This window comes from Microtus pennsylvanicus, chromosome Y (genome assembly GCF_037038515.1).
Source record: "Microtus pennsylvanicus isolate mMicPen1 chromosome Y, mMicPen1.hap1, whole genome shotgun sequence".
Taxonomy (NCBI): domain Eukaryota; kingdom Metazoa; phylum Chordata; class Mammalia; order Rodentia; family Cricetidae; genus Microtus; species Microtus pennsylvanicus.
In genome coordinates this window covers 41,697,239-41,715,087 of record NC_134602.1, presented here as the reverse complement: position 1 = coordinate 41,715,087, position 17,849 = coordinate 41,697,239, and the positions used below count along the sequence as shown (strand labels likewise).

The 17,849-nt window shown below is 37.8% G+C and overlaps 1 protein-coding gene across 7 annotated transcripts in view; it reads left to right on the top strand.

The window, feature by feature from the left end:
* Window positions 1-17,849, top strand: part of LOC142841994 (histone demethylase UTY) — a 159,358-nt gene that overhangs the window by 42,893 nt on the left and 98,616 nt on the right. For all 7 annotated transcript variants that reach the window (XM_075958977.1, XM_075958975.1, XM_075958974.1 and 4 more), the window contains one exon: window positions 1,570-1,604. In XM_075958977.1, the coding sequence (XP_075815092.1) occupies window positions 1,570-1,604 (35 nt within the window). The remainder of the gene's footprint in view (window positions 1-1,569; window positions 1,605-17,849) is intronic.

The window sequence follows — 17,849 nt, the reverse complement described above, 5'->3', positions numbered from 1 at the left end:
ATTCCCAGTAACCACATGGTGACTCACAACCATCTGTACTGACATCTGGTGCCCTCCTGTGGCATGCAGGCAGAGGCAGAATGTTGTATACATAATAAATAAATAAATCTTTTTTTTTTTTAAAAAAGATTTTTCTTCCAAAAGAAAATGGATAGAAACATACTTTATATAATTTGAAAAGTTTTTTAGTAGAAAAGTTCTCATAAATAAATTAAAAAATATATCATATTTAATTTCAGATGCTTGTATTTTGGTTGTTTGCTATAGTGATCATTAGTGTTGAATAATTTAAGCCATTGAAATGGGGAATACCTGCCAAATAGTCTGTCTTTTACTTTGGAAGTATCCTTATTTTATAATTGTATGGTTTTAGTTAGTTAATCTGTATTTTGTTTTTATTTTTAAATTCTTATTATTACTAATTTTCTGAACTGTGTGTTTCTTTGTATGTATGTGTGTAGTGCTATGAATGTTTACATATTTCTTTGTATATCTGTGTCTATATGTGGGTATATGTCATAGTTTGATGTTGTGTCTCTCTTGTTCTCTAACATATTGAGGAAAGGTTTTTCATTAAGGTTGCAGCCAGCTTGTGTCTGCTGGGTTTAACACTGCCACATACACCTTTTATTTTGGAATTCTAGTACTCCCCCATGTGGGGTGAATGTTTAACTAGCTAAATCATATCCTCAGGAACAACCTTTTCTTTTTCTTAAGGAAATATTCTTTATATTGAATTGAATATGAATAGAAGGACATGAAAAAATTATTCTCTTTTGTGAACATAAGACAAAATTTTTTTGATGTCAGACAGCAAGTTATAAGAATTTAAAAATTTGGGGCTGGAGAGTTGGCTTGATGGTTAAGAGTACTTACTGGCTGCTTTTCCAGAGGTCCTGAGTTCAATTCCCAGCAACCACATGGTGGCTCACAACCATCTATGGTGAGATCTGGTGCCCTCTTCATTCATGAAGGTTAACTTGCAGAGCACTCATACATAAAATATAAGTAAATAAGAATTTTTTTAACAAAGAATTATTTTAACTCTTTGATGTGAAATTTCCCCAATAAGTTTTTTGTTTGCTTGTTTCCATGCCTTCTGTTTACTAGTATTCTGGGTGAGTGGGTGGTCTCTGTAATTCATGCACATTGAGTATGTGATTGTCTTCTTTCGAAGCAGTTTCTTACTAATCTAGAATCTTATCAGCTAGGCTGACTGAGGTATAGGGTTCCATATGATTTTGTCCTTCAATGTTGGGGGTTTGAACTCAGGTCGTGTTTGTAGACTAAACACTCTTTTCCACTGGATGGTTTTTCAGCCTTTTGTATGAATACTTTTCTATAGATTTTTCATTCATATACCATGAATAAATAAATTAAAATTTTAATTTAATGATTTCTAATCAATATTTTTTTATTTGGCTTATAATTTTTTACTGTTTAATATAATTTATTAAAAATTTGCTCAAATGTTCTGGCATTATCAATATCTATTATTGATTATTGTATTGTTACCTTTATTTTAAACTTGGTGAATTGAAATTTGCTTTTTTCCCTCATCTGTTACAGTTCAATTTCACATTGCTCAGTTATATGAAACCCAGGTAAGTGTTTTAATTTATCTTTTTAAATAGGTTTTAAGTTTTGTCAATGTGACAAAATATGTGAGAAAAACCCATAATTTCAGAGTTTTCATTCCATGGTCTTTTGGTCTAGAATTCTTTCTGTGTTTGTACCAATGCAGAATATCATGGCAAAAAATTTATGGTAGAGCAAAGATATTTGTTTCATGGTAATCAGGCAGTATAGAGATAGATAGGAAGGAATCATGTATTGAAATATTTATCTTTCACAAGCTTATCACATTCTTTCTCCAATTATGCACACCTTTTAATAACTGACACAGCAAGAAAGTCATCAGCATTCTCATAATCTAATCATTCGTCAATATCACTACTAGTTGTGTACCAACCAATATTTAATACAGCATTTTGACAGAACACTTAATGTCTGTTCCCCCTTACCCCTCAGACTGGGTTTCTCTGTAGCTTTGGAGTCTGTCCTGGAACTAACTCTTCTACACCAGGCGGCTTCAAACTCACAGAGATCCCCCTATCTTTGGCCTTCCAAGTGCTGGGATTAAAGGTGTGCATCACCGCACCCAGCTCCATTTTCATTTTTTTTTATATTTATTATGTATACAACATTCCTTCCATGTATGCTTGCATGCCAGAAGAGGGTACCAGATCTCATTCTAGATGGCTGTGAGCCACCATGTGGTTGCTGGGAATTGAACTCAGGACCTTTGGAAGAGCAGCCAATGCTCTTAACCTCTGAGCCATCTCTCCAGCCCCCCATTTTCATCTTTTAAATGCAAAATGCATCCTGTATGATTTTTATTGTTTTAGGTTTTGTAGTTTCATTTATCTTTTAATGTATTCATTTTATTAAATAGTTCTGATTATTTTAATGACAAAATTATTCAGGATAGCTGTCTAGTAGTTTCCATAGCTGGTTCAAATACTAGTATATTTTGCAGGCAGGGCGATGTGGTTGGGTTGTTAGTCTGGAGTACCTATGTAGACAATTGGGGTGAAGGTTCTACATAGTCACTAGATCCAACTTCCATGTTCAGAGAATCGTATAGGTGTTGTCTTCAGCCATGGCGCCTTGCTATCAGTTTGTGGAGAGCAACCTGCTGACTTGCCAACAGCCTGGTTTGGGAATTTCCATGGAATCCTTTTAGCTAACAACTCAACTAGATGTAACCCAGGCACAATATGGGAAGTTTCATGATGAAAAGAGATGGGCAGTTTGATCTCTTAAAATATTTGGAGACTTACTTTCAAACACTTCAGTTTTTACTGTCCCTCCTTTTATTCCCTCCTTCAGTCCCATCTCATGTTGAAGGAGCTGCGGTGGGCTGCATTCCCACCCAGCTCTGCACGGCTAGCTTTACCTGAAATAATTACACGGAAACTGTATTCTTTTAAACACTGCTTGGCCCATTATGTCTAGCCTTTTCTCGGCTAACTCTCGCACCTGGACTAGCCCATTTCTAATAATCTGTTTAGCCCATGAGCTGGCTTACCAGGAATGATCTTAATCTGCGTCTCCCTGGAGTAGGAGAATCATGGCGACTCTCTGACTTAGCTTCTTTTTCCCAGCCTTTCGTTCTGTTTACTCCACCCACCTAAGGGTGGGCCTATCAAATGGGCCTAGCAGTTTCTTTATTGCTTAACCAATGAAATCAACAGATTGATATATGACACTCCCACATCAATCTCACCTTCTGCTTCCTACCTGATCTTCCTGTTCTTTCTCCCCCATTCCAGTCCACCTATAAAATATATTCCATTTCTCCTTCCTAGGAAGATCCATATCTACCCCCTATTTGTTCCTCAATGCCTAAACTCTCTGGGTCTACAGATTGTAACTTGGCTATCAATTATTTAATTGCTAATAGCCAAATATAAATGAGTTTATACTATATTTTTGGGGGTTGGGGTTTCTCACTCAGGATGATTTCTTCTAGTTCCATCTATTTATCTGCACATTTTATGATGGATTTTTTTAAAAAATTGAGTTAATACCCTATTGTGTAAAATTATCACCTTTATACATTATTCTGTTGAGGGACATGTAGGTTTTTCCTGGATATTGGATATTATGAGTATGGTAGTAATGAATATAGTTGAGCAAGTGTCCTTTGGGTATATACCCAAGAGTTGTATAGCTGGTTCTTGAGGTAGATCAGTTTTCATCTTCTTGAGGAACCAGATTATTGGGGCAAATTGCATTTAAACTACCACAGGGACTTTTGATGTTTAGGGATATTTAAGACTCGTGATTATTGATTCCTGTTATGTTGTTGTTGATGATGGTGTGTGTGCACTTATGTTCGTTTTGATTTTGTAGGTTTGAGATTATTTTTCATGCTTTCATAGTTGGTAGTTAACCTCTTTAGGTTTGAATTTTTCTTCTTGCACCTTCTGGAGGAATGTATATGTAGATGAACATTTATTAAATTTGTTCTATGATGAAACATCTTATTTTCTCTCTTTATGGTGATCATATGCTGGGAGTAATAATCTGTGGACTCTTGGAATGTACGAGTCGTTTTATCTTTCAGAGTCTCCTTTGAGAAGTCAGCTATAATTCTGATTGGTCTGCCGTTACATGCTACTTGATTTTTCTCTTGCAGCTTTTAATAAACTTTCTTTGTTCTATACATTTGCTGTTTTTATTCTCCTATGTTGAAGGGACTTTTCTTTTTGCATTTCTTGTGTAGTAATCTTTTTCTTTAGGTTAGGGAATTTTTTTTCTATGAATGTATTGAAAATATTTCCTATGCCTTTGACTTGTGTCTTTTCTTTTCCTTTATATCTGTTCTTAGGGAGGGAGGGAGGGAAAGGAGGAGGAGGAAAGAGAGGGGAAAAAAAGAAAAGGAAGCAAGCTTTTCCTAGAGAATATACGAGATACAAAGAACTCAAGAAATTGGTCACTAAACAAACAAATAATCCAATAGAAAAATGGGGTACAGACCTAAACAGAGAACCCTCAACAGAGGAATCTAAAATGTCTGAAAACCACTTGAGGACTGATTTTAAGGATTGTTTTTAGTGCCTTAGTAGTTGAGATTATCCTCCAATAAGCATGATTTTACTAGTTCTGAGTAGTTAGGTCGGTTTCCAGTAATAGACATAGTGTTCCTCATGTTTTTCAGTTCTTAAGTTCAATTAGAGAATTATTGGTTACTGCCAAGACGTGTGTGTTCCACTATTGCCGCCATAGGGTTATCATGCCTTGCTGGTCTTTAATGTGGTTCATAAGGCTTTATAGCTGAGTAGGAATCAGATTATATTAATAATATAGTCTTTTATAATTTCTCCATGACATGAATGCATGTCTATAATGTGGCTGTTCTCAATGCTAAAGTGTCTCAGCTCTTTCTCTTTGAAACTTTTACTTATAATAATAATTTACAATAAGTAATTAGTTGTCAATTGTTTTACTATGCCATGTAAATTATCAGTAGTCAAAAATACTGTTTCTAAGCAGTTTGTTATATATATTATATCATACATAATATATAATAATAAGCAGTATATTATATATATAATAAGCAGTATATTTTATATGTATGCATAAAGTGCATAACTGAAGCAATTTAGTTGTAATAGAAAGGATTTCTGTTATTGTGAAGAGACAATATGACTATGGCAACTCTTAGAAAGGAAAACATTTAACTGGGGCTGGTTTACATTCAGAGATTTCATCTGTAATTGTCATGGGGGAAATCATGGTATCATGCAGGCAGATATGCTGCTGCAGAAGGAAGGAACTGAGAGTTCTACATCTCTATAGGTGGACAGAAGGAAAACTGTTGCTGACTGCCAAGGCATGTATTTCACTATTGCTTTCTGTTATGCTCTGCTGGTTCTTGTAGTTCATGAATGTTACAGCTGGGTAGTACAAATGTTTGTAGTTCTTTGTCTGAAGTGCTTGATGTGCTCCTGTAGTAGGGACTTAACCTTTCACTTCTGAGAGACTACCAAGGACAATAGCAATGACCTGCAATGTTTTAGGAGTCTCTTGGATGCCTCTTCAGAGACATACTTCAAGGCAAGGTAAAGAATGAAGTTGAGATCCAGGCCTCTCCTATGCACTACACTAACAACTTGAACGGGCATCTCATGCTTAGTACTGGGGATGATATTTTTGCCTCATGATTAGTTGTTTTTTTTCTGTTATGTTGGTCTCTTTATTTTAGTTGTTTGCCCACAGTTTTTAATTCTGTTGAATATATAGAAAATACTATGGAGGTAGGTGCAGTCAGATCTCAGAGTTCAAGGCCAACAGAACAAACAATTAGGGCTACATAGAGAAACACTGTCTCAGAAAACCAAAATAAATGAATGAAAAATAAATAGATAAGTTCTATAAAGTATCCCAATACTTCTCCATGAAATACTTTCTCTACGGTTTAATAAATGTGAACACAACCCTGAGAAATGCTTTAAACAGGGACAGATACAAATACAGAAACAGATGGCTTTTCGGCAGGCACGATTCACAGTCTCTTACCACAGAGAATGGAAGACAGAAAGAAAGTAAAGTTGAATTCAAATCTGGACTTGCTTTAACTAAAGGACAGAAGGGGAAGAAAAATATTTTTATTTTTTTTAATGTGGTGATTGTGACACATTATGGATGATTCATAGTTAATCACTTATACATTTAATTCATGAGAGGGTTGCTGAAGTAAATAATTTATATTATTTTATAATTTTAAAACATACTGCATACTCTAACGGATGGTCATTTGCAGTTTAGACTGATAAGGTTCAGTTTGAATAATTGGTTTTAGCTGGTGTAGTGGTTTAAAAGGAAATGGCTCAGAAAGGGAGTGGCACTATTAGAAGGAATGGTATTATTGGAGTAGGTGTGAATTGTTGGAAGAAGTGTGTCATTGTGGGGCTTCTCTTTGAGACTTCTTTTGTTCAAGTTTCTCTCAGTGTTACTGTCAGAGCATTTTCCTTTGGCTTGCAAGATTTAGGACTCACAGCTCCAGTTCCATGTTTGCTTGCATGTCATCATGCTCCCCACCATAATCATAATGGACTGAACTTCTGAAACTGTAAGTAAGCCTTATCAATGAAATGTTTTCCTCTATAAGAGTTGTCATGGTCATGGTGTCTCTACATAGAAATAGACACCCAAACTAAGAGATGGAGAGGTGGCTCAGTGGTTAAGAGCACTGGCTGTTCTTCCAGAGGTCCTGAGTTAAATGCCCAACAACCACCGGGTGGTGCACAACCATTTGTAATGAGATATGATGCCCTCTTCTGGCCTTCAGGCATACATACAGGCAGAACATTGTATACATATAAATGAATAGATCTTTTAAAAAAAAACTCAAAATAAGATAATTTATTTACTTATTTTCAAGTTATATGCTGTCTATATGTTGTAGTTAATAATGAAAATGATGTGTTAAAGTCTGACATGATACATACCTGCAATTGTAGAATTAGAGACATAGAGTCAGTAGGATCAGCAATTGAGCATTAGGAAGCCACAACTTTAAAGTAAATTTGAAACCCTATGGGCTGTAAACCCCCTATCTCCCAAACAAAAAAAAAAAAAACAACAGTTGCAGCAATCACCTACAAAACTAGAACTTGAAAAAAAGAATTGTATATTGTGCATTGATTCTTCTAATTTTACTTCAGTTTTGTTAAGCTCCCTCATGTTTTGTACTGATGATGTTCATATGTATGTCTATAATTTAGCATATTTATGAATTAATTCTCAAAATCAATGTATTGTCCTTTTAAAAACCAATATTAAGACTTTGTGTGAAAGTGCTAGAATGTGTATTAATTTAGGCACATAGATTCCAGTGATGCTTGTTTGGAGATCTAAGCACAACAATTTTTTCCTGTCACTCTGTGGGATCTGTTGATTGAACATAGGTTGTCAGGGTTGGACAGAAATGCTTCTACCTACTGAGCCAACTCTTCTTTTCTCACTTAATACATGCTTTTTTTCCTGTTTTTTTTCAATCTTTTTATGTTTGAATCTAATTACGTTTTTGAAGATAACATAAAATGAAAATTGTTTTTATGACTTTTATCAACTCTACATTTACGTCTAAGAAATGACATACTTTGTGCTCTTTCAGTATTAATTTTCTTTTTGTTGTTGTCTTAGAATGGATTTATTTCTTTGGCATGGTTTTTAATACTGACAGGATCCTATGTACCTGAGATTAGCTTCAAATTCACTCTGTATTTAATTTAGCTAATTCTGGTCTTGCACTCTTAATCTTTCTCCTGAAATTCTCAAGTGCTTTATCTGAGTGTAATCTGAAGGGATTAAGGTATATATAACTACCTGTTGTGGTTTGGTACTTTCAATATTATTTTGATTCTATTCTTGTGCTTGGTATCATTCATAATGCGGGTGACCCTGGTAGGTCCCTTAGTGTGTGATAGCTAGACAGATATGCCCTTCGTAGAGAGCTTGGAAATAGAGTTTATTTAGTGTGGGGAGAAGAAAGAAAGAGAAAGAAAAAAAAGAAGTGGCAGGGGAGGGGAGAAGAGAGAGGCAGAAGGTTGCCTCTTTAGGAGATAGACAGAGAGAGATAAGGGAAAGATACTTTTATTGGTAGGAAGGAGGAGATTGGGAGTGGGTAGGTCTTGTAGGGCAGGCCAGCAGATTACAATAGGAATTAGGCATGGCAGGTTAGTGTATGAGAGTATCGGGTTCTCAAGACTCTTCTGCTTGTTTATGGACATCAGAGTCTTAGGGAACCACAGAAAACTGGGATGCTGGTCACCATTGCTTTATTTCTGTCCAGGATACGTGGTGTGGAACTGTCCGGTGTCTCTTGAACCTGGCAAGGTGTTGACAGAGCAGAGGAGAAGGTTAAATTTAAAAAGAAAAAAAGTTTTCTTTAGGTCCCATTAATTGAGGAGGAGGAGGGTATCAGGACCAGGGAATTGAGAGAGGGATTTATCTGACCTGTTTAAGGTGAATCCTTCAGTTTGTCTCTCTGAAACTCAAAGATTCTTGGAGTTTGTAAAACATAAATTTTAGACATTGTATAAACAGCAACATCTTTATGCCAGAATGACTGGAACAGATGTATTTGCACAATAAAAAGTATCTTTAGAAAATGAACAAAGAGAATTTAAAATCCTGATCTTGCAGTATAGTAATAAGCTTCCAATAGCATATTAGCATTTTATTGGTAATATTAAGATTGTGGCAGGCAGCAAAAGAAATTAGATAACTTGGATTTGTCCTCAGACCTTTATAATTTATAGGTACACACCTTAATAACTTGCATTTGTATATCTTAAAATATCCTTTATTTAGAACATGGTAAGAAGTTTTACTGAAATGTGTTTGATGAGGTTGTTCTTTTTAAACTGGCAAAACTTCTGAACTGTCAAGCTGCATCAGAGATCTTTGAGAAGGATAAAATATTACTTGAGCTATTGATTTAAAGAATGACTTACTAAATAGGCTACCTAGAGCCACTCCTCAGTGTCCTCCATGGTTGAGGGCGGGACATCAGATCTGTATTTGCCTTGTGCTGTTTACCACAGGGCCTACCAGGTTTTACAAGATCCTGTGGATTAGGACATCTGTAGGAAGACAAGCCTACCTCACCCTGAGCAACGATGATGTGTGCTGTCTGGAGATTTTAAAAAATTTAGATGAAAGGCAGTTTTTCTCACTTAGTGCTTTCACTTGATGAAGCGAATTTCAGATGGACATTGTTTGGAAATGGCCTGCAGTTGCTAGGAGCCAACCCATCCCATTTATGAAAAGTCTTTTGATAACTAACATTTAAGTGCTATATTCCCCAGATCTCTGAGCAGTTGAGGGCTGTTTATCGGGTATAGAAAGTTATAACTACAGTATAGGATCTGCCTGGAGAGCTGAGTTCAAGCTTGACTCTACTGGCTCTTAACAGGTAATATTTATACTTGTGGAAGACAAAGAAGAAAAAGCTGCTTGTGGTAGAAGCTTAACAGTAAAACTGACAATAGTGGAGAACAGCTTATAGGAAATACTGTAGGTTAGCTTTTGTTAATCTGAAATTGATTTTTATAACCTTAAAATTTTATCATTATACAGAATATATTTTAAAGCAGAGTTGGATTACATATACAGTATGTTCTAACAGATTTATAAGTGTGAATCAATTTTAAAATATTAGAGACATACTTCTTTCTTAGTCTGAATGAGCTTCAATAAACAGAACTCATTAGGACTGGGAATAGTAAAAATATTTTTAACAGTACTTACACCGTTGAATTTAAGTTTCATGCATATATACACACAGTTAAAGCTAACATATGTTTACACAAAGTTAAATCAAAAGTTGCATGCATGCACACACACATTTATTTATTTTATTTTATTATTATTATTATTATTTTGGTTTTTCGAGACAGGGTTTCTCTGTGTTTTTGGAGCCTGTCCTGTCCTCGAACTCCCAGAGATCCACCTGCCTCTGCCTCCCAAGTGCTGGGATTAAAGGTGTGTGCTACCACTGCCCGGCCACACACACATTTATTAAAAAGTTTAGTTACTTGGATGCTCTTGTTGACCCTGCTGAAAGCATGTGCAAAACAGAGACAGTAAGAGGAATTTAGAGACATAAGTAAAGGTGAGATGAGGCAAGGAGTATCTTTCTTTTTATTAAGATGGTGACCTGGTTATCTGACCTGCCTTTAGTAAAGATAGCAGTTATCTGACCTGCCATCCTTTCACTGTGTTAAGAGCACTGACTGCTCGCTCTTTCAGAGGTCCTGAGTTCAATTCTCAGCAACCACATGGTGGCTCACAACCATCTGTAATGAGGTCTGGTGCCCTCTTCTGGACTGCAGGGATATACACAGACAGAATATTGTATACATAATAAATAAATAAATATTTTTAAAAAAGATGGTGGTATTCACATGGAGAAACCACATTTTCAGAGGAGAGCCTCTGTGGGAATTTTAAACAAATACAAATAACAGGAGAGACATAGAGGATGTATAGAACATACATTTAACAACAGAATCAGACCTGTGTGGTAATACCATTTAAACATTTTTTTTATACATGAAGTAGACACAGGAAGAAAACACAGGAAAATTATTCAGCCCTGCCAGCCACCCCAGGCAGCTAGGACTCGGACTGGAACAGCTGCCTAGTGAATCTAGTTGTGGCCTGTGGCAGGGACAGAATAGGCAGGAGGAAAGGAATAGGAGTGAGGAGTGTTTACAGATGAGTGGGTGGGGCTTGTTTCTTAAAGGGACAGCTTGCCCAGGTGACAGGCCAGGCCAGCAGATTACAACAGTGTTTTTTTTTTCCCCTCTCTTAGGATCTCAAGGTCAGCTCTTTCACCTTCCTAAGGCATGGATGGGGGCATCTCTCATCCATTTATATCACACCAAATGGTGGCCGAGGGGTGGGGCTAGGTCTCCCACGCTTGTGTTTGCTGTGTTGGATTGCCTGTGCTCTTATTGGTTCAGCAATTCTGTGCTGTCCCAGTGAGGTGCAGAGCCTGCTTTCCTGACTAATGAAGCTGGTAAAGGGGTCAGGGCCCTCACGCGCTAGAGGTGACATCATTCCCTCACTCCCATTACTACATTGCAGACAAAGGAAGTAGTATCAGATATGCCCCTCTTGTGCTGTCAGGATGGCTCACCAGTGCTCATGTGCTGCTCCCAGCAAGGCCCAGGATCTATTCTGAGTGATATATCTGGTAAGGGGTTAGTTTTGGTCCCCTACCTGCTGCAGGCAAAGGAGCGTACTTTTCCCTCACCCATGCCACATGGCATATGAGAGGGGCATGACCTGCTCTTCCATTCTTACATCTTCAGGGATAGTTCACCCTGCCCCTGTGGTGTCCAGGTGAGGTGCAGGACCCTCTTTTCTGAGTGCTTCAGCCAGTGCAGGGCAGGACCAGTTCTGCCTTGGATTACAGTCTGTGAACTGCATGGCCGACTTTAACTCTATCCTTTATGAAATCTTGAATTTACATCTTGAAAATCACCTGTGTTTATTCTCCAGTTACATCAAAATGTAAATTGAGGGGGAAGTTTATTAGCATTTGGTGCCCTGACACGTGTATATATGTGTTTCTTTGTATGTACATTCCCCGTATATGTAGGTACATGTGGATCTTAGACTACGAGCAGGTGTCAGTCTTTGACCTGGGCACTAGAAATCATCTTAAAACCTTAGGGAGAGCAATGAGTGCTTTTAAGTGCTGAGCCCTCTTTCCAGACCTGCTATTTATAATTGCAACAGTAATTTGGACTAAACTGAAGTGCTAATATTTTTATAGACTTAGTTTATTCAGATTATATATTTTTTCAAACATCTTTAACTCTTCAGTGTCATTTAGTTTCAGTATCAATTAGAGGTTTTGTATACTTTTATTTTGGAGTTTGTAAATTTCTCCATTATTGAAGAATAGTTTCACTATACACAGAGTTGTTTTTAATATTTACTTTTGTCATTTTTAAGTTTTTTGGTGTATATACATAAAAAAATTTTTTTTGTATGCGTGTTTGTGTGTGATTCTACATGTGAGTTCAGGTGCTTAGGGAGGCCAGAAGAATGCAATTCAGGCTTCAACTTCACAACTTAATTCAGTGGCCTCACTTGGCCTTCAATGCAGGGACAGTTGTCACATATGCCTGGCCACAGCATCTTTGTTTTCCATAGAGGGAAAAGTCACAATCACTTTTTTCTGCCCTTAACTCTAATGTCAGAACCACATGGACAAAGCTCTTGTGTTTACTGGGACTGGAACATGGCCTTTTTGTTCATCAACTTTATGCTTTCCTCACTGCTTAAGGTTTTTTTTTTTTTAATTCTTTCTTATTGGAAGTTTAGCTTGGTGGCATATTGCCCTGAGGTCACCACTCCCTTCATTCCATTCAGCATCAGGTTTTTCTTTGGGTAGGGGCGGGGAGCACTGGATTTAGTTCCTTCCCAGTTCCTGGTGCTCCTTTTCAAACTACATTGTCCCTTGCTCACCTTGCTCCTTTTCATTATATAGGGCTACAGAAGTGTGGCCATTGCAAACCAAGCCACATAGTCAATACTAGGCTGTCTTGAAGTTTCCTCTCTTAAAGCCATCAATCAACAACTGTTCATTTTAGTGTTGGGCAAGTTTTTTTTTTTTGACAAGGTCAGAAAGCAGCTACATTATTTGCCAAAAGATAATGAGAATGGTCTCTTGGCCACTTGCTAATATTTTCACACCCTCAGAAACTCCTTGAGCCATATCCCCAGTTCAAATCATCCTCAACTGTCTTCTATGCTTCTACTAGGATGGCCTATTAAGCTATATATGAAAGTGTTCAACTGTTTGCTAATCAGAAACCCCCAAGTCCTCATTCTGCCAAAAAGCATCATTTTTATAATACTTTTGATGGATAATTTCATTTGGGGACTAGAGAAATGGTTCACTGATGAAGAGCATGACCTGTTCATGCAGAAGGCTCCTTAAAATCCTTAACATCCAGATAGCTGCTCTTTGTAACTTCAGTTGCAGGGGTTCTGCCACCATCTTGCTGCTTTTGGGCACTGCATGTGTTTGGTATGTATGGTATGTATGTATGTATGTATGTATGTATGTATGTCACATGTGTGTAGAAGAAACACATATACATAAAAGCAAATAGATACCTTAAATTTTTTTTAATCCTTTTACCTTCATTATTTGGATTGATCTAATTGGTTTTCTGACTTGTCTTAAAATCTAATATAGAGTTTTATTTATTAATGCTTTTAAGATATATATTATTGTTTCCTTTTTGTCATTTTTCTTTTTTATTGCAAGTGTTACTTGCACAACAATAATTGGTAGGGATATTTTTTATTTCTTAATTTTTTTTAAATCTTTTTTTTTTATTGAGAAAATGAGAAAAAAAAACCAAGTTTCCACCTCCTCCCAGCCTCCCATTTCCCTCCCCCTCCTCCCACCCTTCTCCCCGTCCTCCCACCCTTTTCCCCTTCCCCCACTCCTTTCCCTCTAGCTCTCCAGTCCAAAGAGCAGTCAGGGTTCCCTGCCCTATGGTAAGTCCTAGGTCCTCCCCCCTATGTCCATATCTAGGAAGGTGAACATCCAAACTGGCTAGGCTCCCACAAAGCCAGCACATTAATAGGATCAAAACCCCATGCGATTGTCCTTGGCGTCTCATCAGCCCTCATTGCTCGCCATGTTCAGAGAGTCCAGTTTTATCCCATGCTTTTTCAGTCACAGTCCAGCTGGCCTTGGTGAGCTCCCAGTAGATCATCTCCACTGTCTCAGTGGGTGGGTGCACCCCTCGTGGTCCCGACTTCTTTGCTCATGTTTTCCCTCCTTCTGCTCCTCATTGGGACCTTGGGAGCTCAATCCATTGCTCCAGTGTGGGTCTCTGTCTGTATCTCCATCCATCACCAGATGAAGGTTCTAGGATGATATGCAAGATATTCGTCAGTATGGCTCTAGGATAGGGTCATTTCAGGTTCCCTATCCTCAGCTGCCCAAGAAACTAACTGGGGACCTCAGCTTGGGCACCTGGGAGCCCCTCTAGGGTCAAGTCTCTTGCCCACCCTAAAGTGGCTCCCTTAACTAAGAATTGTGGTTCCGAGCTCCCCTATCCAACCTTCCTTTATCCCAATCCTCCTGTTTCCCCAAGTCCCCCCCTCCTTCCCTTCTACCTTTTCTGACCCATCTCCCCTTACCCCCATCCCACCCCACCCCCAAAATCCCAATTTTCTCCCCGGCAATTTTGTCTACTTCCCTTAGCCAAGAGGATAACTATATGTTTTTCCTTGGGTTCACCTTCTTACTTAGCTTCTTTAGGTTCACCTATTGTTGACTCCTTGACCCTTATTTATGGCTAGAAACCAATTATGAGTGAGTACATCCCATGTTCATCTTTTTGGGTCTGGGATACCTCACTCAGGATAGTGTTTTCTATTTCCATCAATTTGCATGCAAAATTCGAGAAGTCATTGTTTTTTACCGCAGCATAGTACTCTAGTGTGTATATATTCCATACTTTCTTCATCCATTCTTTCATTAAAGGGCATGTAGGTTGTTTCCAGGTTCTGGCTATTACAAATAATACTGCTATGAACATAGTTGAACAAATGCTCTTGTCATATGATAGGGCATCTCTTGGGTATAGTCCCAGGAGTGGTATTGCTGGGTCCAGGGGTAGGTTGATCCCGAATTTCCTGAGAAACCGAAACACTGACTTCCACAGTGCTTGCACAAGATTGCATTCCCACCAGCAACGGATGAGTGTACCCCTTCCTCCACAGCCTCTCCAGCAAAGGCTATCCTTGGTGTTTTTGATTTTAGCCATTCTGAGAGGTGTATGATGATATCTCAAAGTTGTTTTGATTTGGATTTCCCTGATTGCAAAGGAAGTTGAGCACGACCTTAAGTGTCTTTTGGCCATTTGAACTTCCTCTGCTGAGAATTCTCTGTTCAGCTCAGTGCCCCATTTTTTAATTGGGTTAATTAGCATTTTAAAGTCTAGTTTCCTGAGTTCTCTATATATTTTGGAGATCAGACCTTTGTCTGTTGTGGGGTTGGTGAAGATCTTCTCCCAGTCAGTAGGTTGCCTTTTTGTCCTATTGACAGTGTCCTTTGCTTTACAGAAGCTTCTCAGTTTTAGTAGGTCCCATTTATTCAATGTTGCCCTTAATGTCTGAGCTGTTGGGGTTCCACACAGGAAGCAATCTCCTGTGCCCATCTGATGTAGGGTACTTCCCACTTTCTCTTCTATCAGGTTCAATGTGTTCTGACTGATAGTGAGGTCTTTAATCCATTTGGACTTGAGTTTTCTGCATGGTGATAGATATGGGTCTATTTTCATTCTTCTACAGGTTGACATCCAGTTATGCCAGCACCATTTGTTGAAGATGCTTTCTTTCTTCCATTGTATACTTTTGCCTCCTTTATCAAAAATGAGGTGTTCATAGGTTTGTGGGTTAAAATTCGGGTCTTCTATACGATTTCATTGGTCGACTTCTCTGTTTTTATGCCAGTACCATACTGTTTTCATCACTGTAGCTCTGTAATAGAGTTTGAAGTCAGAGATGGTAATGCCTCCAGACAATCCTTTATTGTGTAGGATTGTTTTGGCTATCCTGGGTTTTTTGTTTTTCCATATAAAGTTGATTATTGTCCTCTCCAGATCTGTGAAGAATTTTGATGGGACCTTGATGGGGATTGCATTGAATCTATGAATTGCCTTTGGTAGAATTGCCATTTTTACTATGTTGATCCTCCCAATCCAAGAGCAAGGGAGGTTCTTCCATTTTCTGGTATACCCCTCAGTTTCTTTCTTCAATGCCTTAAAGTTCTTGTCAATAGATCTTTCACTTCCTTGGTTAGATTTACTCCAAGATATTTTATGCTGTTTGTGGCTATCGTGAAAGGTGAAGTTTCTCTGATTTCCCTCTCTGCTTCTATATCCTTTCTGTATAAGAGGGCAACTGATTTTTTGGAGTTGATCTTGTATCCTGCCACATTGGTAAAGCTGTTTATCAGCTGTAAAAGTTCTTTGGTGGAGTTTTGGGGGTCGCTTATGTACACTATCATATCATCTGCAAATAACAAAAGTTTTACTTCTTCCTTTCCAATTCGAATCCCCTTGATCCCCTTATGTTGTCTTATTGCTATTGCTAGAACTTCAAGCACTATATTGAAGAGGTATGGAGTGAGTGGACAGCCTTGTTGTGTTCCTGATTTAAGCGGGATGACTTTGAGTTTCTCTCTGTTTAATTTGGTGTTAGCTGTCAGCTTGCTGTATATAGCTTTTATTATATTTAGGTATGACCCTTGTATCCCTAATCTCTCCAAGACTTTTAACATAAATGGATGTTGAATTTTGTCAAATGCTTTTTCAGCATCTAATGAGATGATCATATGGTTTTTTTCTTTCAGTTTATTTATATGATGGATTACATTGATAGATTTTCTTATGTTGAACCAGCCCTGCATTCCTGGGATGAAGCCTACTTGATCATAATGGATAATTTTTCTGATGTGTTCTTGGATTCGGTTTGCCAGTATTTTGTTGAGGATTTTTGCATCGATGTTCATGAGTAAGATTGGTCTATAATTCTCTTTCTTGGTTGAGTCTTTGTGCGGTTTTGGTATCAGAGTAACTGTAGCTTCATAAAAGGAATTTGGCAGTCCTCTTCTGTTTCTATATTGTGGAATACATTAAGGAGTATAGGTATTAGGCCTTCTTGGAAGTTCTGGTAGAATTTCGCATTGAAACTATCTGGTCCTGGGCTTTTTTTGGTAGGGAGGTTTTTGATAACCTCTTCTAATTCTTCGCGACTAACAGGTCTATGTAGATTGTTCACCTGGTCCTGATTTAACTTTGGTATATGATATTTATCTAAAAAATATCCATTTCCTTTACATTTTCCGGTTTTGTGGCATATAGGCTTTTGTAGTAAGATATAATGATTCTCTGAATTTCCTCTGTGTCTGTGGTTATGTCTCCCTTTTCATTTCTGATTTTATTAATTTGCAAATTCTCTCTCTGCCGTTTGATTGGTTTGGATAGGGGTTTGTCAAATGTTGATTTTCTCCAGGAACCAGCTTTTTGTTTCATTGATTCTTTGGATTGTTTTCTGTGTTTCTATTTTGTTGATTTCCGCCCTCAGTTTGATTATTTCCAGTCTTCTACTCCTCCTAGGTGAGTCTGCTTCTTTTTTCTCTAGAGCTTTCAGGTGGGCTGTTAAGTATCCAATGTGAGCTTTCTGTTTTCTTTAAGTGGGCACTTAGTGCTATGAACTTTCCTCTTAGGACTGCTTTCATAGTGTCCCATAAGTTTGAGTATGTTGTTTCTTTATTTTCATTGAATTCCAGGAAGACTTTAATTTCTTTCTTTATTTCTTCCTTAATCCAGGTGTCGTTCAGTAGTTGGCTGTTCAGTTTCCATGACTTTGTGGGCTTTCCGGGGGTAGCCTTGTTGTTGAATTCTAACTTTAATCCCTGGTGATCTGATAGGACACAGGTGGTTAGTAATATTTTTTTGTAACTGTGGATGTTTGCTTTGTTACCGAGTATGTGGTCCATTTTCGAGAAGGTTCCATGAGCTGACTAGAAGAAGGTATATTCTTTCCTATTTGGGTGGAATATTCTATACATGTCTGTTAAGTCCATTTGCTTCATTACCTCCATTAATTCTCTTATTTCTCTGTTAGGTTTCTGTCTGATTGACCTGTCCACTGGTGAAAGAGGAGTGTTGAAGTCTCCTACTATTAGTGTGTGTGGTTTGATGGCTGCCTTGAATTTTAGCAATGTT